The sequence below is a fragment of the Daphnia pulex genome, chromosome 4, assembly GCF_021134715.1.
Source record: "Daphnia pulex isolate KAP4 chromosome 4, ASM2113471v1".
Classification (NCBI taxonomy): Eukaryota; Metazoa; Arthropoda; class Branchiopoda; order Diplostraca; family Daphniidae; genus Daphnia; species Daphnia pulex.
In genome coordinates this window covers 109,532-128,163 of record NC_060020.1, presented here as the reverse complement: position 1 = coordinate 128,163, position 18,632 = coordinate 109,532, and the positions used below count along the sequence as shown (strand labels likewise).

Here is an 18,632-nt window from a genome sequence, read left to right as displayed (position 1 = left end):
GCTTCGATCTTGTAACCTGAACTGTTGCCTTTTTACCTCAGCCCTTGTGATGGAGAAATTGGGCCACTGTCTGAGTTTAACTCAAGAATTTCGTAAAATGATAAATGATAAAATAATAATAAATTTATTTCGTAAATGATAAAGAAAAAAAATCCAGGAAATTACAATAAACAAAATCTTACGAAATTCCTACATTTTAATTGTTTTGAAAATATAAGCAAAAGCTTTTAACTGATATCTTGCACGTTAATACCCGAGGGCGAACCTGGAAGGGTCTTGTTTATCTACCGTTGCAGTTAATAAAACATATAGTTAAACTATTGAATTGAAGAGAAAAGAAAAGAGAGTAAGAGAAAACGAGACACGACGAAACGACGACCAAACAAAGACCACTTCGATCATTTAATTTTTTCGTGCAGTCAGCCATTAATTTAACGGAGTTGCCAAATGTATTCCTTTGACAGTTTTTTATTGTTTTTGACATTGAAAATTTAATCAGATTAATTTTCAGACAAGATCGTGTGAAAGTGCGAAGCGAGTCAGCGTGTGAAACTTAAAAGCACGAAAATGAAATGAACGTATAGGTTAGCTTTTGAAAGAAAGGATATACTCTACTGAAATGACGATACAATGTCACATATTTTGTACCAAATAATCGATGAGCAATGAGCAGACATATATCTTTTAACATTTCTTTTTGCGTTTCATTTGTTCTGGTCTTCGTGTCCAGTATAACGCAGCTAGTTGATGGGAAAGTGGATTCAACCATTTAGCTGGGTATATAATTAAAAAAACGAAAACAAAAATCACAGGAATTATACCAAACACAAAAACAAAATCACAAGCAGTGAAAAATATCATTATTTTATTATTTACGAATTACGACATCAGTCCTTCATTTCTTTTAAGCTCATCGGAAGACAAATAACAAAATAAGGTCCATCGAACGTCTCTCGTGATTTACAACTGTCGACATTAGACGGTTTTATCTTTAGTCTTGTGATAAGGAGAGGCTATATTAATATAAGAAAAATTGGACCGTGGGGACAACAGTATGTAACCGTGTGTCGTAAATAACATATTACTGTGCGTGTGTGACTATCAATCTATATACTTATACTCTCTCCAAGATCTAATTCCGATCAATTTAAAGGTTCTCAATACTTCCACAATTTTTCCGTATACGAAGGCAGAACTTTAAAGGTATAACCATACTTAAACCGGCACCGGAGGGTTAATTTGCTAGTCAATTAAACATGTTTATGCGATTCAGGCTATAAAATCTCACAATGGGAGACCGATTCAAGAGTCTGGCCGATCGGCAGTTTTTCTGGAAGACACTTTTTGAAGAGAAGAAAATAGCGAAACAATTGCCCGTGCTGGCGACGGATCACGTTGATGGCGTCACTTACGACGACCTGCCACAATACGGTCAAGTGCATATTGTGGCACAATCCGCTTCCAACCCGGGTGACAATTTCATGAGCGACACTTTCATTGTGACGGCTCAATTGATAAAACGGGATGACTTTGGAAACGAAACTAAAAATACCTTGAGTGCTTTCATCAAGGTGATTGGTTGGAATTATCTTTAATTTATTTTAAATGTTTTAACTTTTGTAGTACCTTGTTGCACAGGTCTTACCATCGAACACAATGCTGCGCGTCATTGCTTACGAGGCACGGACTCACCACCACGAGATGGACGTCTACCAAAACTTCTTTGGACTTTTGCGAGAGATGCACACAGGGCAATCGATTCCGCTGGATGTTCCCGATGTCTACTACACTCATATGGAGGAAATTGTTCAAGGCGGAGCGGATGGATCGGGAACTTGTACCCTCCTGGAGGATCTCAAAGCTGAGGGTTACCTCATGGCCGATAAAGTCGAAGGTGCTGATTATCGACACTGTCAAATTGCACTGACGTCACTGGCCCATTACCACGCCTTGACACTGAGTGCAGTGAGAAAGTGGACAGACCCATCGACGGGCGAACTATCGAAAATTCCACCTGCAGCCAAACCCATCACGGATGGGAATAAAATGCATGACACAAGCCTTTTTCAGATGATCAAAGACAACATCGAAAGTGTGATCGAATTTGCCAAGGATGTTGAAAGGCCTGATGTGATTCTTAATTATTTATCTGAATATTACCGGTTGGCCTAATTTTGTATTTGTTACCGTGCAGTTAGTTGAATGGATAGCTGGTTTTGTGGAACGTCTACCGGAGATTGTCCAAATTGATACGGTGGAGAGCTGCGGTCCATTGGCATGCATCTTACATGGGGATTACTGGAACAATAACATGTTGTTTAAATATGCCGACGATGGGAAGAAACCAATTGCCTTGAAAATGATCGACTTTCAAGTTGTAAGGATCGGCCATCCACTCAGCGACGTCCTGTATTTCCTTTACATAAGCGCCAAGCCGGAAATAAGGGTTAGGTACATGACTGATTTGTTACGTCACTACTACGACACGTTGACTGCTGATTTGCTACTGCTTGGCATTTCACTTAATTGCTACAACTGGGAAGATTTCTTGGCTGATTATAAGAAAAGATCCTTGATGTGGATGTTTATGGGAATAATCGTCCTGTCGTTTGTCTTGAACAAGAAAGTTCTCGACAGGTTGGATGAAATGGATGCGGCAGAGAGGCAGAAAGAACCAAAAGGTGACTATTATCAAATTTAATTTTAATTACTAATGATTTTATAATTTCTTTTCTATAGTCGCTGACGGGGAAATAGTCAAAGGGGCCAGTGGAATGAGTGTGGAAGCGGAGGAATTGATGAAGGCTACGATGTTGTCAAAAAAGTTGAGTGACAATGTAGTTCTAACCGACCGTCTCATCAAACTCATCGACGAAGTTAAAGCCTTGCATGATTCTTAAACAAAATTTCATTGATATTGCTGTTCGTACAACTATTTTCTGTATGTTCCAGACCCTATGTTCCCAAGCTATTGTGTATATTAGGTCTTGAATATGGTTAATTATAACTAATTTGAAAGGTTATTTTTGTGTGTTTATACTGGCTGTCTACTTGATTCGGCTGCATCTACAACGCTTACATTTTCTGTCGTTATACCAACAGTTTTAGTTGGCGTGAAAAAGAGGCGGAGCTTTCAATGGAATCACGAAACAGAGTCAAACTCGGTAGAGTCGCTTCGAAAAGTGTCTTTCAAAACAGCTGGCGACCAGCACCCAAACTTTTAATTTCGTAAGTCATCTTGTTTAATCACCTAAATGCTTCATAGGTGAGATACAGTTTATACAGTCTATACAGCTGAGCATTATAATAATATTGTGATTATTGTCGGTCGGCCTTCCATTCCGTTGCGCAACAACATTAGGAGATAAGAGACTAGCACACAACAATCATGAGAGTGACGTGACTGGCGATATAGATAAAATACTGCTGCGCTGAGGTATAATAAGGATGTCAATTCTCGCACTGCTGTTTGGATTCAGCATCTCTCAACATTGGACCTAATTGTCCTTGCATTTTTAAATCTTAATTTTTGATTTTCTTATTCCTCCTTCAATAGCTATATCGTTTCCTCAATTTGTTTTCCTGCTTAAACTATAAGGTATGAAAAGGCATTTAATAATAATAATTTTTTTGTTTGTTTTAGCCATAAATTGTGTCTAAGCAGGATCTCATTTTTATAGCATTCAGGTCCCACACCGGATAAACAAGATGACCTACGAAATTAAAAGTTTGGCTGGTCGCCAGCTGTTTTGGAAAACCCTTTTTGAAGAGAAGCAGTTGGCACCTCAACTTGCCACGCTAGCGACTGATCATGTCGATGGCATCACGTACGATGACATACCCAAGTACGGCACATTGCACGTCAAAGTGGAATCCGGCTCAACTTTGGGCGATAATTTCCAAAGCGACACCTTCATTGTAACGGCACGGTTGATGCAACGTGATGGCGAAGACATCCCAAATAACTTAAGTACCTTTATCAAGGTAACATTTAATAACTCGCTTGGTTTCGGTTGTATCCAACGCCAATGATGCAGCTAACCACTAAATTATTTAGAATTTGGAAATGTATGTCTAAAATTCTTGTCATTACAACGCAGGTGCTGCCGTCGAATTTCTTACTTCGGAAATCAGTTCACGAATCACGCGTCCATCATCGGGAAATCAACATGTATCACCATTTCTTCAATTCACTGAGAGAAATGCACGCCGATCACCCGATTCCGCTGGATGTTCCCGATGTTTACTACACCCATATTGAGGAAATAGTCCCAGGAGAGACGGATGGATCAGGAATTTGTACCCTCCTCGAGGATCTCAAAGCTGAGGGTTATCGTATGGCCGATAAAGTGGAAGGTGCCGATTATCGACACTGTCACATGGCCCTGACTTCACTGGCCCATTTCCACGCCTTGACGATTAGTGCGGTGAGAAAGTGGAAGGATCCGGCAACTGGCAAACTATCCAATATTCCCCCGATGGCCAAATTTCTTGTCGAAGAAAAAACTATGTACGATGTGGGAATCATTAAAATCATTTCAGACTTTTCCGTGTCTATCGTCGATTTTCTAAAAGATATCAAAAGGCCCGATGTGAGTATTAAACATTTTTCTGTTCATCGATTCGCATCTCAACTAATTGGTTTTATTGTTATCAGCTAGTTGAGTGGGTGTCGAAATTTACATCTCAAATGTCTGAGGTCGTCCTAGTCGATACGTTGGAGAGCAGCGGCCCATTGGCTTGTGTCGTTCACGGAGATTATTGGAACAACAACATGTTGTTCAAATACGCAGATGGACTGACTAATATCCCAGTCTCACTGCGAATGCTCGACTTTCAAATCTCGAGGATCGGCCATCCACTCAGCGACGTCCTCTATTTCCTGTACACGAGCACCTTGCCGGAAACGAGACAAAAGTACATGCTGATTTTGCTTCGTTACTATTTCGACACGTTGACGGCCGATTTGCGTTTGCTCGGCATCCCCCTCGAAGATTACAACTGGGAAGACTTTATGGCCGATTACAAGAAACGATCCTTGATGTGGATGTTCATGTCCACCATGGTCGTTTCCATGACTCAAAACAAAAAAGTTGTTACCAGTTTAAAGGATTTGGATGCTGAGGAACAACTAAAAGATCCCAAACCAGAAGGTAACAAAACTTCATTCATTATTTTACTTCTCTGCATCTGTAGAGGACTATAGGGATGTGATTGTTTTGTAGTCGACTATTTAATTGGGTCTGTTGTCTTTTTGAAATTTTTCAGACGAGGTCGTGGAACCGCCAGTCATTGGTGAAAGCGGAATGAGCGTGGAAATGGAGGAAACTTACAAGAACATGATGAAAACGTTCGTATTGAGTGACAGTCCAATTTTATCGGACCGGATTATGAAACTCATTGAAGAAGTTTACCATCTAAATAATTAATCGTTCGTTTTGGGGTAACCCTTGGTCAAGGGACTTTTATTTTCTTTTGTTGGGACAAACCATTTTATTAGATTATTTTCTCAGCTTTTTAAAGAAAGGATAAGATAATGGAAATGACGATGCAGTTTTATATTGTGTACCAAATGTTCGGTGAGCTTATACATCACTTTCTCTTTGCTTTCGTTTTTGCTGGTCTACGTGTCCGATAGTCCCTCTAATTTATTCTATAGCTCACTTTGGATGGGAATATGGATTCAAGCCTCTATACAATTTGATATCAGCCTTTTGATTATTGATAAAAAAACATACAATGACCACCAGCAGCCCATATTTCTTTTGGTTCAAATTTGACAATAAAGACAAATTCGAACTAGACATAGTTATGTAACGATAATGTGAGGTTTAGTTGCTAGGCTCTAACCCATTTACCTGATTAGTAAAAAAACGAAAACAAGTAAACGCAACAGAATGAGTCGACACTTTTCAGTTGCAACAGAAAAAAACAAATCACAAGCACTAGTAATATCTTTGTTTTATTATTGACGATATCAAAGTCCTTTATCGCTTATAAGCTCATCGTCAACCACATAACAAGGCCGTCGTCTATCGAACGTGGCCGCCGTCTCGTGGTTTACGTTTGTCGCCTCATCAAGGTTTTATTTTTAGTCTTGCCTACATTTATTGATAAGGAATGGCCGAATAGCTATTAGAAGAGAACTTGGACCATGGAGACAACAGTGTATTACCATATGCCACATAAGATATATTACTGTACGTGTGACTATCTGTATTTAAGTGACTCTCTCTGAGATCTTTTTTCGATCAGTTTAAAGGTTTTATCAACACTTCCGCGATCTTTTCTTACGTGGCCAGAACTTAAAAGGTATAACCATACTTACACCGGCATCGGAGGATTGATTCGCTCGTTTGTTTTAGATTGAATTAATTTGAGAAGTAATTAAACCTTTTGGTGCTGCGATTAAGGACAGGCGAAAAAACCTCACAATGGCAAACCGATTCAAGAGTCTGGCCGATCGGCAGTTATTCTGGAAGACACTTTTTGAAGAGAAGAAAATAGCGAAACAATTGCCCGTGCTAGCGACGGATCACGTAGATGGCGTCACTTACGACGACCTGCCACAATACGGTCAAGTGCATATTGTTGCCCAATCCGCTTCCAGTCTGGGTGACAATTTCATGAGCGACACTTTTATTGTGACGGCTCAATTGACAAAACGTGATGCCTTTGGGAACGAGACTAAAAATACCTTGAGTACCTTCATTAAGGTATATACTAATCTTTTGAATTTTTATTAAAGTAGGCCTAATTTTTTTTAACTTGATAAACCTTTCTGCATAGGTGCTACCTTCAAATGCGATGCTGCGCATCACTGCCTACGAGGCACGAACTCACCACCGCGAGATGGACGTCTACCAAAACTTCTTTGGACTTTTGCGAGAAATGCACACAGGGCAATCGATTCCGCTGGATGTCCCAGATGTCTACTACTCCCATATGGAGGAAATGGTTCAAGGCGGAGCGGATGGATCGGGAACTTGTACTCTCCTGGAGGATCTCAAGGCTGAGGGTTATCGTATGACGGATAAAGTGGAAGGCGCTGATTATCGACACTGTCAAATTGCACTGACGTCACTGGCCCATTACCATGCATTGACGATTAGTGCGGTGAGAAAGTGGAAGGATCCAGTAACTGGCGAACTTTCCAAAATTCCACAAGGAGCCAAGTTTATCGTGGAAGGGACAACAATGTACGACATTGGTACTCTTCAAATGATGCAGGACAGTTCCAAAAACGTGATCCAATTCGCCATAGATGTCGAAAGACCCGATGTAATTCTTATTTAATCAATTTCAATATTAGCTGATTGACCTAATTTTGTATTCATTGTACCAGTTAGTTGAATGGATAACTGGTTTGGTGGAACGTCTACCGGAGATTGTCCAAACTGACACTGTGGAGAGCTGCGGTCCATTGGCCTGCATCTTACATGGCGATTACTGGAACAATAACATGTTGTTCAAATACGACGATGATGGGAAGAAACCAATTGCCTTAAAAATGATCGACTTTCAAATAGTAAGGATCGGCCATCCACTCAGCGACGTCCTGTATTTCCTTTACACGAGCACCAGGCCGGAAATAAGGGCCAGGTACATGAAATTTTTGTTACGTCACTACTATGACACGTTGACTGCTGATTTGCGACTGCTCGGCATCTCACTCAATTACTACACCTGGGAAGATTTCTTGGCTGATTATAAGAAAAGATCTTTGATGTGGATGTTTATGGGTTGCGTGGTTTTGTCGTTTGTCTTGGACAAGAAAGTTCTCGACAAGTTGGGTGAAATGGACGTAGAGGAGAGGAAGAAAGAACCAAAAGGTAATAATAACTAAATTATTAAATTCAATTAAAATTCCTTTTGATGAAATTATTTCTTTTCCAGCCGCTGACGAGGAAATAGTCAAAGGTGTCAGTGGAATGAGCCTCGAAGCTGAGGAATCGATGAGAAATATGATGGCATCGCAGAAGTGGAGCGACAATAAACTTTTAACAGGTCGGCTTCTCAAACTCATCGACGAAGTCAAAGCCTTGCAAGATTCTTAAACGAAATTTCATTCAAATAGCGCAAATAGTCTATTGGTAAAATCAATTGCTCATTATATACCACAGACCTTATGTGAGTTATGTCCACAAGGCTGTTAAGCATATTAGGTCTTGAATATAGTTTGTTAATAAATCAAATAATTCATTATTTCGTACGTAATGTTTACATTCCACATTTCGAGTCCTTTTGATATCGAACAGTTGGCTGAGTTAACTTGTTTGAGATGGGCAGAACACGCTGATGGCCATTTGAAAACTTAAAATCACATTTACTTCGATTTACTTTGTCTCACAATTTCAAACAACATAGACGAAATTCACGAATAATAGAAACGTAACCCACGACCCATTCGCCGGGAACCATCTTCGTGTTGTCTTCCTTGAGAGGGTATTGGACATTGGACTGCCTTAAATTGTGGCGGTTTCGGTCTTAAAGTTATTACCGCTGGTTTCGTGCAGATATTTACTTTTATCTTAACTGCTGCGTTAGGGGGGGGGGGCTCGGCGTGCTGTAACTTGATAAGAAAGAACCATGAGATACTATAAAACAATAATCCCGATCCGTTCAGCGGATGAGAAAACCGAGCTTTTTTAAAGTTTTTTAGCGGTTTGGATTTAGGGAGATCCTGGTGATCGATTTTTTAAAATCATTTCTATCGATATCTTCATGGTAGAAAAAAAAGTCGTCTGCTTTCGAAATAAAATGACAAAAATGTGGTCGTTGTGTTCGTGTTGATTCTGTTCGTTTATCTTTATAGAGGAGTAGCTTCATGCATTTTAGCAGGGAAATAAAACTAGAAATACAAATAGAATGATTGTGGGAGATTGAATAGAAGTCCTAGCAGTTCAAAGTTCGTGAAATGTTAGTTCCTGACATTATTCGTCACGTAAGTCCCTCGTCGATGCACATGATGGCAGTTTGTTTGCTCTGTATAACATTTTCTTCTTTACAGATTCGAGGCCTGAGCCAGCCATCATAACTACAAGATATGACAGTTTCTGCTTGTGCTGGCATTGACCTGTCGTCACCCACAATCTCAGGATACCACTTGGGTAACATAATGGTTTCCGTTTACTTTTATTAACCTGTTACCTTTTAGATACTCTATAATGCTGCATGACTTGCATCAATGCAGAGTGTTACATTAAAACCTGAAATTCTTCTGTTTATCAACAATTTGGGTTTAGTTTACCCGCTTACTTTTTACTTTTCTTTACTTGTTTCTGTCAATGTTTTTCGTAACCCATTTTTTTATTTTGTATTTAGATAGACACAGTGTCCAGTTTGTTTGGAGAAACTATATACCGATGTCGGCCGAGTTCTTGCCCTTTCTTTAAATCCCCTCTGTCCTCGTGTACACCCATGCGAGTGTGGGGGTATTCACTAGGACACCCTTTTTACCCTCTCCTGCCTGGTGGATTCAACTTTACTACTTACGGGTGGATGGAGCACTCTTATGGATGCCTGCCCTGGCCGTATTTCCTAGGCTTAAAGGTAGGAACAATGTATCTCTATTCTTCGTCTTTGACTGTTTGGTTCTTGTTTATCATTCTTGCAATAGGGTAGGAATTATTCCTGAGCTAGGCCTACTAGGCAGTTGACTGAAACTGTTTTCTCTTGTTTTTGTTGACTCAGTCAGGATTTATTAAAATAACTCAACTTTAGAACAACTCTAGATCAGGCCTGTTTTGTTTTGTACCTCACAACTTTTGTTCTGTGGGTAAACAATTGAATTACATAAATATTTAAACTTTAAACACTATAAGCAAGTGTAACTAGACCAGACCAGACCGGCACCTCCTAGTTGGCCGACGGCAGATGATAAGCGAAAACTTTTCAGAATCTTGAAGTCGAGAACAATCGAGAATAAAAACAAAGCCAAACTATTGACTGGTGCGAAACCCAAATTTCAAACTCAGATTTTTCATTATCTAGGACTTGTTTCTATCGAATTTGTTGCATCTGCGTGCTGAACCTGTCGTCGTTATTGTGCCACAGATAATCTTGTAGCAAAGGTATCAGGGAACCATTTGAAACCAAAAATTCGAATGTTTTTCTTTTTATTCGCACTCCGCCCCTAGTCGCCGGTATCTCATTATGTCGAAAAGCAAATAAGACGTTGGGTTATTGCTTTGTAGCCTTTGCAGTGTTGGGAAATGCGACGCAATTTCCATGCAGAAGTTAGAAATTTTTGACTCAATAAACTCTAGTCTAGATCACATCAACTTTAAGCCAACAGAACAAATTGAATTCATTTTGATTTGATGCGCGTGTCACATTTTGTTTTGGTTTCTTTGAGGCACATATAAAATGCAGAGATATGTAAGAAAGTAATTGTATTTGAGTTGAGGGCACCGATTTGAACGCGAACGTTGTACATTCAAAATCTTATCGTCCCTTTGGCTTGACACAAAATCGGTCGGGATCAGTCGAAAGTTGCGTGCGGGGCTTTGATAAACCAAAATAAGTCTTCGAGTATAAAAGAAATGGGCAAAATTGGCCGATTATCCACGGGCGGCAGCGTGAGCGCGGAAGTGGGCCTGTTTGGCCTCCCAAACTTCCGGGGTGTCGGGAATGGCCTGGAAATAATAAGGCTGCAGGGAAGGAAGGGAGGCGACGACTCCGTTGGCAGCTGCAGCTGTTGCGTAAGCCTGTCGGAAAATATAACAGCCAAATTGTATTTAGATTAGACCATTAGAAATAATTGAGAGTTGATCATTACCTTGTAATGTTCGGCTCTAGCGGCCCAGACTTCGGGAGTATCTTGAACGGCCTGTTCCAGGTAAATTGGGCTGGCCGCCGGTGGCAGAGCGTTGAGGGCTCGGGCAGTGGCGTGAGCTGCGTTGTGAGCGGCGCGGGCGGAAGCCACTTCGGGAGTCTCCAGGACGGGACTACCGTAGACGGTGCACGCCAACAACAAAATAGCAACCTATTTCATTTTCCATTTAATTACTGTTATATTCCATTGTTAAAATTTGAAAATTTAGTTCTATAAACTTACCAAGGATTTCATGTCGACTCGCTTGAGATGATTGGGAGAGCAGCTGAAGAAGTCGGTTGACTGATGCCTTTAACCAACATTTCAACGGGGTTTATATACCCCTTGACACAGCTGGATAGGAAACTATTATACTAGAATATTTTGGCCAAATGCCGAAATGCTGCTAGCAAGGCCACTCATCTGGCCTGCTGGGATCCTCTTCTCCTTCCGTATTTCAAACGAGTCAGAAAAGAATAAAAAAAGAAAAAATTCAATTTTGACAGGACGAGCGACCGCGCCCTAGAGCTGCTGCATGATCTTCATTTTTCAGACTGACTAACAAGGAATATACTATACGAGTCGACCTTGCAACAACAATTGAAATTTGCATATTATTTTAAAGAAAAGAATATAGTAATATTAGATCAGCAGCCACAAGCGTGTACATACAAATAAGCACATCCGTATTTGGACGGATGAAGCGGATTTGACTCGATTTTTCGAATTGGAATCGACCTTGATGCCGGCACCAAATCGTTTCCTTTTCCCAACGTATAAGATCTAATATAACTTTCTTTCTCTCGTCGATTGCCGAGCAGTTTTGTGGTGTAGCATTGGCACGAGCTCCGTTAAGAGCCCACCACATGTTTAGCGACAGAATTGCTGGGATTTCTCAAGGTTTTTCTCGAGAAGACTATAATACGGTACACAACTACACCCTGTCGGAGCAGAGTAGATTAATGTTAGCGATTATTTGATCTGATTGAAAAAGAGACAGTGTGTGATCAATCAACGTCATCCTCTGTTCGTGTTGAATTCACCAACGATTTCTGCCTTAATGGAAGACTGAAATCGATCTCATATACAATTGATAATCTGAGAATCGCCTTGTAAGAATTCAAACGAGAAAAGTGTCCCAAGTATGGCTGTCGCTATGGTAAAGATATCGAAACAAGATACCACAATTGGATTCTGAAACTGGAATCAAACTATAATAATATGTCTCGATTTATGTCAGAAAAAGGTTTTGGATATCTCAAGTATTACTCCTGTTTCTAGCGAAATAGAACTCTGTGGTTATCAGCCATCACGTCGTGTAACATTTAATTTTCTAATAATAATAAATTTAATATTCAAATTTTCGTTTGGTAATTTCTATTAAAATCACAAAGTACACAATTAAAATATAGGAATATCGATTTCATTACGTAATACATTTTTTTTGAGCGAATGTTTGGCTGGATTAGGCACGCGCCGGAAGAATGGAAACATCTGCGCAGTTGACGAACGATTCCTGGTAACAGTAGCCACTGCCTCCGTTGGGGCACAGCCCTGGGCTATTGGCTGCACGACACGTATAGCGAAATAATTATAGTAAAGCCGACGTATTTTTTAAAAATAAATGAATATAACCAGGATTTCGGTATACGCACCTACAGTCCAATACCATTGCAGGACACAATGTTCACAATTGACGCCAGCCGGTAACCTGACGCTGGGGAAGTACAGGCCGGTGGTGCTGCCGATGTGGAAATTAATTCCGTCGACTACCCCGTCACCTTGTCCCGGCATCTCCACCAGTTGAAGTGGGTAGCGATCCAGACACTCCTGGGTGACCAACTCGTTGGCTGTTTGTTTGGGACACAGACGGAAAACGAAGGTGCCGAAATGATTGGCTGTAACGTTCACAGTTAGCCGGACGACCTGGGGGATAATATTAAGAGCTTATCATAGATTATACCCTTAATTGTACAGCTCTATATACCGATCCTTCTGTGTAAGTCTGTGAAATAATGCCAGTGTCGTAGATACCACCTTCGTCGTTGGGTCTCGGCCGGGCCAATTTCCACTCGTCTCCGCACTCGCCGCAACGGCCTTGATTGACTTCGTCGAAATGCTGGGCCTTTTAAATCCATCACGTTTCAAATATTAGTAATCATTCAATACTTTTGAAAGTTGAATAGACTTATACTTCTCTACCGCCGCAGTTGAGTTCCATGTCGTTGTAATTTTTCTGATCTTCGGGGACGTTGAAACCGAATCGCCACACGGAGGATCGGCTGGGTGGGTCGTACATGTAACCGTGTCCTTCGCTTAGGTGGACGAGGCAATTGCAGACGGCCAGGAAAAACAGGATCGATGACGAAACAGTCATGTCGATAGATGAATTTTTGGAAAAACTAAAAAGAATAAGAAACTATCGCGTTTAATAATTTCAAAGCGCTAATGTGTCGTAGTGTCTAATATAAACCTGCTGTTTCTGTGGTTGCGCTTTTATATAGGTCGCGCTATGCGTGATAATCAACAGTCGTTAAGTCAACAAATCAAGAAATCAAGAGATATAGGACGCCGGGTGAGAGAGATACGGGACGTGCCGCTGAGTTTGTTTGTTTTTTTATCGGCCCAGTGGGGAAACTGCAATTATCTAAGAATATTTACCCTCTTATATTAACGCCATCGTGAAATTTCAAATTGCGACAGGTTTTGTTTTTCCTGGTTATTTATTGAGTTATTATATGATTTGACGTAACTGAATGTTATTACAGAGAGCTGAAATGAGAGCAACATCGGCATAATGTCGACAGCGTAATTGAATTGATTTGAATTTAACATTTGAAATGCGACGTCATTGGGACCCATTGGGACGTGAGCATAGACGGACGAGATGTGATACGACGAATGACGGGTGTGATGGTTATTCTGCCATGTGTCAAAATGCCATTCACTTATTGACGAAACAAACGTCACATTGCAACACGAACAACAAATCAAATGCGATAGGAAAGTGCGCGTCCATCAAAACAAACAGCACGATGTTGTCATCAGTTGGCAGGGAAAGATAAAGAAACGGTTCGGTTGTCACGGAAGGGAAAATCGGAAGCGGAGAATCGCATTCCATTGGCGTTGGGTCAAATCGTAGAGTGACATCAGCGGGAACGAATTGATGGATGACGATCCTTTCCAACTTCTCCATCGGCGTGCCCAATCTATTATTTCCAGCCATTCGAAAGAAATGTCAAATAGCTTCGTCAATGCCAATGTCAATCAGGGAGAACCTTTAAACTGGATGGAAAGTAAATGCAGAGTGCCAACAACGTATTTTTATGATGAGGTAATCAGAGCGAGTGTGAAGCTGATGCTGGGAAAAGGGGAATTTTTCTCTTTGGAAAGATACGATAGTCTGTACTTGATGACATGCAAATTGGATCAAGACTATAATCACACCTGATGGTTTATATAAATCGATAGTCAACTCTTGCTCGCAATTGGCTCGACCTTTTTTTGAGCCGGAGGATTACAGCAGGGGATTGTCAGGGTACGCACAATAATCTCCAGAGATTTCACAGTTGGTCGACAATTTGTTTTTCTGGGTTTTCCATTTCGAGACGAGTTGCAATCGTCCAACGGGAAATTATACGGGCACTGCTGTGAATCGCACTCAAAGTCCCCGACTTAAACTCCTTGTAAATCTATTGACGTCTTTCATCAGCATCTCTTACTCATCCTTGTACGTTCTGTCGAAAAAGACTGTCGAGTATAATTCAGATCGTATTGGGCAGAAATGGACTTGTTGAAAGATAACTTGGGTGATGAATTATTTAGTCTAGTCTGAACTCGTTTGCATCCGTCTGCACCAATTCAATGCAGAAATAGAATGGAAAAAAAGTACAGCAATGAATTGTTTGATTGATATCGCTTCGACCGTTCATTAATGGAATAAGGTATAACTATTTCTTAATTTCATTTGTATCGTATTCCTTCACCGAATCATATAACTCATAAATTTATTGGCGCATTTTTATGATTGTATAATACTAGAGCTGTTTTTGTATTAAAGTCATTTTCATTTCTGTAGAGGAGTGATGGCTACATCTGCGCAAGTGACGAAGGATTCCTGGTAGCACAAGCCGCTGCCTCCACCAGGACACATTCCTGGGCTATTTCCTGCATTGGGTGAAACAACATAAGAGTTTAGTTACAGGCCAGATTTATCCACATGGTAGGCTACACAAAATTCAAAGAATATTTGTAGATGACAAATGACTTAATACCTGTTGTCCAGTTGCAGAACGCAGTTGTCGCAAGTGACACCCATTGGCAACTTGATGGTTGGGATAAATTTGCCAGTTGTGCCGCCGATATGGAATTTCGTACCGTCAACTATCCCGTCACCTTGTCCCGGCATCTCCACCAGTTCAAGTAAATTACGATCGAGACATTCCTAAGGAAATGAATTGATTTGACTAGATATTATTGTTTTTTTATTTGTTAATTATTTTTTTTTAAAATTAGATACCTGAGTCACAAGTTCCTCAGCCGACTGCTTCGGACACAAGCGAAACTCAAAGTAGCCTGACAGGTGACCTCAATTGTCACTCGTACAAACTAAATTAAAGTCAATTAAAAGTTATAGTAAAAACGGACCATATCAACTATACCCTATCTTGTAATGAAACAATATAATTGATTACCGATCCTTCAACGTAAGTTTGCCCAATCATTCCCGTTCCATAGAGTCCACCTTCGTCGTTGGGTCTCGACCGGGCCAATTCGTCTCCGCACTCGCCGCAACGGCCCTGATTGACTTCGTCAAAATGCTGGGCCTGTACAACAGTTCATTCAGTATACCAAACATAAAACCGATAAGCTTTAGAGTAATAAAATAAATGTAGTTCAAGGCTATTTGACATCTAAATTTTTGTACTTTAATGGACTCATTGAAATACAGATAAAACGTATCATCAGCAGGCCGGTGTACGTGTTGTGAGACTTTGTATATTACCCAATTTATTTTCCGTGGGTCATCAAGGCCGTGATTGCTTACAGTTATTTGCTGCTAGGATGAATATAGTAATATAGCTTAATTAATAGTGAAGGATTACCTTTGGGGGGTCATGGCCGTCGTGCGTTGATTTCTCCTTCAGCCAATCAGATTATAGAAAGGGGTAGGGTCAGAAAAGGTGAGGACGCCATTTTGTTTAGAACTTGTTTTGGCTTTGGCATATGTCAGTTTCGCAGTTGTCGTGTGATTTATACTCCTCTGATAGTTTCATGGTTCTCTTTTCGTCAAATCACACCAATCGCCATGGAGGAATTTAAATTTGACTTAATTGAAAGCCTGCATAGTAAACCCCAATAACCATTTGCATTAAGAAAACAAAAGTTTATTGAATTGTGTAATTTGTGTATAGGTCAATACCTGGATTTCATATGTGATCAGATTTTTGCCTATTTGGATTACGATTCTTTGACGAATTCAAAAATGGTCTCAGTTGTTTGGAAAAAGATCATCTCCAAAGGAGAGTTCTGGAAGGTGATGGTGGAAAGAAAGGTAAAGCGATATCTTTTTATCTTAGCATGTGTTTGAGTAGGAGATGCTATGGTGTTAACAGTTACGTTACCTAGAAAAAAGTGTTGCCGTATTGGAAAAAAGTGTTTGATGCTGTGAAAGTATTTAAAGATAAGGAGCTGATGAGTCGTGGAAATGCTGATGCTTCTGAACGTCACTGTGAGTACTACCACACAATGTATTGTCTGGTGGAAGATGAAATTCAAAAGGTAAAGTGTTCAAGTAAAAAAGTGTTTCAATATCAGTTTTGTTCATTTTAAATAATTCGATATCCATTTCTAGAGTGTGGATTCAAACTGGAGAGCTGGAGGAAAATATCAGCGTGTAAAATATGCAAGCTTTGGAAATCAAACTTTTGGGGTTCATGGCTGTGAATGTGAAGTGGATTCACAATGGATCGTTCAAATACAGCAGCATTGTCGTATACTTGTTCGTAATCGCTGGACCCTCAAACTGGAAAAGGTTTTAATTGAACTATAATGTAGAAATTTGCTATTGTGTATATTAACTTTGTGTTAATATCCTTCAGGTTCTTGAAATTCCATTAACTGAAATCAACATGAATGGAGGTTATCCTAAACTGACTCGTTTGAAGATTAATTCGAATTTCATCACAGCATCCTTTTGTGTCCACCCAGAAATTTGCGTTTGGGATGCAAAATCACATGAACTGGTAAGCAAACTCTATATGGTGTCACACAACGTTGATTGTTAATAAATTGCTTTAAGTTGAGAGTCTTGAAACCTGTTCCGGAGCAAGGAAACCAAGTTGAAGGAGAGTACGGACAATTCTATGTGAAAGGCCATTGCCTATGGAATGATTTGCTACTGTCTTGTTACGCAAGGATTTCGGTATTAAATGCAAACTCAAGTTCCTTTGAGTCAGTTTACTTATTTTGAGTAATTGGTTATTTTTAGGAAGCCGATGAGTCGTTCATTGTGACACTACGTAGAATTCCCCTGAATGGTGACGGAGAAGTGACTTTACTATATTACCAGAAAGTTCTACCGAAACCCATATCCTCTCTGGAAGTTGCAATGGATGACGACTATATCGTCTTATTTGTCCCCAAATATCTAAATTTCTACGAGCCCATGCCCAACTTCAGCATGGACGCAACTTTCGAAATAGAAATTCGATGTGCAGTTTCCTATGATGTCGTCTATAACATATCGATTCCAACGTCTTCACCATTTCAACGCTTCCAATTCCATTATCTTAATGGATTTATTGTTATGGGCCACACAGAAGAGAATTTCTTTAGGTTTGATTTTACTTTATTTTTATGTCGGTCACATTAACTATTTTCCCTCTTATTAGGATTTGGAGTGCTGGTGATGGTCGTTGTGTCAAAACCATTTGCTATGGCGACAAAGGATTATGTGCAATCAGGTAAGTTAACCAGATTAAATCTTACCGTATTCTTACAGAAATTACTACAACCTTGTTTCTTTGATTATTTCTATTAGAATCATCTCGGACAAATACATCGTCACTTGTGATGACGACGGTGTATTGAAGATCTGGGATTTCCAAGCAGCTCTCATTCACCCGGAGCCATTCAACTCTAATTTCCTGATCAGACAAATGTCCCACCTGAAAGCCATTCCCCGTGCAGCTTCGGTTAAACCATCTGTGGTATCCTCGAAGGTGAAGAGGATCGATGCCCGAAAGAAAACTCCGCGTGTTCCGCCAATTGAATACATGGGATCTACCTGCATGGTGGCCGACGAACTTCAAACGATCCTTGTTTCTCATTCGGAGGATGGTTCTTCCTATTTGCACGTTGAAACCTTCTTGAACGCTGCCCAATGAGAAAGCCAGTAATGTAAGTCTTCCACCCTGCCTGCTTTATAGTCTTTACCATTCTCTTTTGTCTTTTTAATGCGTTAAAATTCCTGTTTAAAAGTGACGTAACATTTTTAAAGATTCGCATTTGTTTCACACTCAAGACGCCACTTTGCTATCGTTCCACTAATCTTACCGCGCCTTACCGAAAACATTTTGAAATTCATTTGATTTGAGTTACAAGAAAATGTAGAAATACAATCGGTACACTACCGTACCGATTAAACTTGTCAAATACCGTCCTCTCTTGACTTTTTCTCTCTTGACCCTACCAACCATTTCGGTTTATTTCAATTTGAATGAGCGTCCGGCCCAGCTTTCCAAAGTTGGTTCCGATTCATACAAAGGCACAGATTCCTGATGATTACTATTAAATGTCATGCAGAACTTAACGA

General features: G+C 40.2%; 7 protein-coding genes and 1 long non-coding RNA gene across 9 annotated transcripts in view; 5 read left to right on the top strand and 3 right to left on the bottom strand.

The window, feature by feature from the left end:
* Window positions 1-368, bottom strand: part of LOC124193209 — a 31,473-nt gene extending 31,105 nt beyond the window's left edge. Inside the window, exon 1 of the mRNA XM_046586922.1 lies at window positions 289-368. The gene's annotated coding sequence lies outside the window, so the exon portion shown is untranslated. The remainder of the gene's footprint in view (window positions 1-288) is intronic.
* Window positions 369-1,052: 684 nt separating this feature from the next.
* Window positions 1,053-3,023, top strand: LOC124193210. Its single transcript, XM_046586924.1, has 5 exons — window positions 1,053-1,203; window positions 1,274-1,571; window positions 1,639-2,130; window positions 2,195-2,681; window positions 2,740-3,023. Exons 2-5 carry the CDS (start codon window positions 1,290-1,292, stop codon window positions 2,898-2,900), a joined length of 1,422 nt encoding a protein of 473 aa, XP_046442880.1. The 5' UTR covers window positions 1,053-1,203; window positions 1,274-1,289; the 3' UTR covers window positions 2,901-3,023.
* A 432-nt stretch (window positions 3,024-3,455) lies between these two features.
* On the top strand, window positions 3,456-5,605 carry LOC124192155. Its single transcript, XM_046585336.1, has 5 exons — window positions 3,456-3,598; window positions 3,681-3,984; window positions 4,101-4,592; window positions 4,658-5,153; window positions 5,269-5,605. Exons 2-5 carry the CDS (start codon window positions 3,709-3,711, stop codon window positions 5,427-5,429), a joined length of 1,425 nt encoding a protein of 474 aa, XP_046441292.1. The 5' UTR covers window positions 3,456-3,598; window positions 3,681-3,708; the 3' UTR covers window positions 5,430-5,605.
* Window positions 5,606-6,155: 550 nt separating this feature from the next.
* On the top strand, window positions 6,156-8,329 carry LOC124192156. 2 transcript variants are annotated; one of them, XM_046585338.1, is made up of 5 exons: window positions 6,156-6,312; window positions 6,414-6,716; window positions 6,790-7,281; window positions 7,346-7,832; window positions 7,897-8,329. In XM_046585338.1, exons 2-5 carry the CDS (start codon window positions 6,435-6,437, stop codon window positions 8,055-8,057), a joined length of 1,422 nt encoding a protein of 473 aa, XP_046441294.1. In that variant the 5' UTR covers window positions 6,156-6,312; window positions 6,414-6,434; the 3' UTR covers window positions 8,058-8,329. The 2 variants fall into 2 exon arrangements, with proteins under 2 accessions (XP_046441294.1, XP_046441293.1); XM_046585337.1 differs by having other exon boundaries at window positions 6,168-6,312; window positions 6,419-6,716.
* An 886-nt stretch (window positions 8,330-9,215) lies between these two features.
* Window positions 9,216-15,230, top strand: LOC124191940. Its single transcript, XR_006873514.1, has 3 exons — window positions 9,216-9,552; window positions 14,895-15,038; window positions 15,102-15,230. It is a non-coding gene; the product is annotated as an uncharacterized LOC124191940 (long non-coding RNA).
* Window positions 10,378-11,163, bottom strand: LOC124191939 (cuticle protein 2-like). Its single transcript, XM_046584996.1, has 3 exons — window positions 11,060-11,163; window positions 10,781-10,987; window positions 10,378-10,709 (listed from the first exon to the last, which is right to left on the bottom strand). The coding sequence occupies exons 1-3, from the start codon at window positions 11,069-11,071 to the stop codon at window positions 10,563-10,565; spliced, it is 366 nt and encodes a 121-aa protein (XP_046440952.1). The 5' UTR covers window positions 11,072-11,163; the 3' UTR covers window positions 10,378-10,562.
* LOC124191937 lies at window positions 12,238-13,290 on the bottom strand. The gene is made up of 4 exons (XM_046584994.1): window positions 13,011-13,290; window positions 12,804-12,941; window positions 12,472-12,742; window positions 12,238-12,382 (listed from the first exon to the last, which is right to left on the bottom strand). The coding sequence occupies exons 1-4, from the start codon at window positions 13,191-13,193 to the stop codon at window positions 12,282-12,284; spliced, it is 693 nt and encodes a 230-aa protein (XP_046440950.1). The 5' UTR covers window positions 13,194-13,290; the 3' UTR covers window positions 12,238-12,281.
* A 758-nt stretch (window positions 15,231-15,988) lies between the features above and the next one.
* Window positions 15,989-18,489, top strand: LOC124191935 (F-box and WD repeat domain-containing 11-B-like). Its single transcript, XM_046584992.1, has 9 exons — window positions 15,989-16,164; window positions 16,231-16,370; window positions 16,445-16,597; window positions 16,671-16,850; window positions 16,918-17,061; window positions 17,118-17,240; window positions 17,307-17,653; window positions 17,710-17,781; window positions 17,859-18,489. The coding sequence occupies exons 1-9, from the start codon at window positions 16,125-16,127 to the stop codon at window positions 18,202-18,204; spliced, it is 1,545 nt and encodes a 514-aa protein (XP_046440948.1). The 5' UTR covers window positions 15,989-16,124; the 3' UTR covers window positions 18,205-18,489.
* Window positions 18,490-18,632: the final 143 nt, after the last annotated feature.

Excerpts from the sequence above, each read along its gene's own strand:
- LOC124191937 (XM_046584994.1), bottom strand. The coding sequence starts at position 13,193 with ATGACTGTTTCGTCATCGATCCTGTTTTTCCTGGCCGTCTGCAATTGC. Across the intron at positions 12,942-13,010 it reads TCAACTGCGGCGGTAGAGAA|GCCCAGCATTTCGACGAAGT; the intron begins GTATAAGTCTAT and ends TGGATTTAAAAG. Across the intron at positions 12,743-12,803 it reads AGACTTACACAGAAGGATCG|GTCGTCCGGCTAACTGTGAA; the intron begins GTATATAGAGCT and ends ATTATCCCCCAG.
- LOC124192155 (XM_046585336.1), top strand. The coding sequence starts at position 3,709 with ATGACCTACGAAATTAAAAGTTTGGCTGGTCGCCAGCTGTTTTGGAAA. Across the intron at positions 4,593-4,657 it reads AAGATATCAAAAGGCCCGAT|CTAGTTGAGTGGGTGTCGAA; the intron begins GTGAGTATTAAA and ends TATTGTTATCAG. Across the intron at positions 5,154-5,268 it reads AAAAGATCCCAAACCAGAAG|ACGAGGTCGTGGAACCGCCA; the intron begins GTAACAAAACTT and ends GAAATTTTTCAG.
- LOC124191935 (XM_046584992.1), top strand. The coding sequence starts at position 16,125 with ATGGAGGAATTTAAATTTGACTTAATTGAAAGCCTGCATA. Across the intron at positions 16,165-16,230 it reads CTTAATTGAAAGCCTGCATA|GTCAATACCTGGATTTCATA; the intron begins GTAAACCCCAAT and ends ATTTGTGTATAG. Across the intron at positions 16,598-16,670 it reads TGGAAGATGAAATTCAAAAG|AGTGTGGATTCAAACTGGAG; the intron begins GTAAAGTGTTCA and ends ATCCATTTCTAG.
- LOC124192156 (XM_046585338.1), top strand. The coding sequence starts at position 6,435 with ATGGCAAACCGATTCAAGAGTCTGGCCGATCGGCAGTTATTCTGGAAG. Across the intron at positions 7,282-7,345 it reads TAGATGTCGAAAGACCCGAT|TTAGTTGAATGGATAACTGG; the intron begins GTAATTCTTATT and ends TCATTGTACCAG. Across the intron at positions 7,833-7,896 it reads GAGGAAGAAAGAACCAAAAG|CCGCTGACGAGGAAATAGTC; the intron begins GTAATAATAACT and ends TTTCTTTTCCAG.
- LOC124191939 (XM_046584996.1), bottom strand. Across the intron at positions 10,710-10,780 it reads CTAGAGCCGAACATTACAAG|GCTTACGCAACAGCTGCAGC; the intron begins GTAATGATCAAC and ends ATTTTCCGACAG.
- LOC124193210 (XM_046586924.1), top strand. The coding sequence starts at position 1,290 with ATGGGAGACCGATTCAAGAGTCTGGCCGATCGGCAGTTTTTCTGGAAG. Across the intron at positions 1,572-1,638 it reads CCTTGAGTGCTTTCATCAAG|GTCTTACCATCGAACACAAT; the intron begins GTGATTGGTTGG and ends CTTGTTGCACAG. Across the intron at positions 2,682-2,739 it reads GAGGCAGAAAGAACCAAAAG|TCGCTGACGGGGAAATAGTC; the intron begins GTGACTATTATC and ends TCTTTTCTATAG.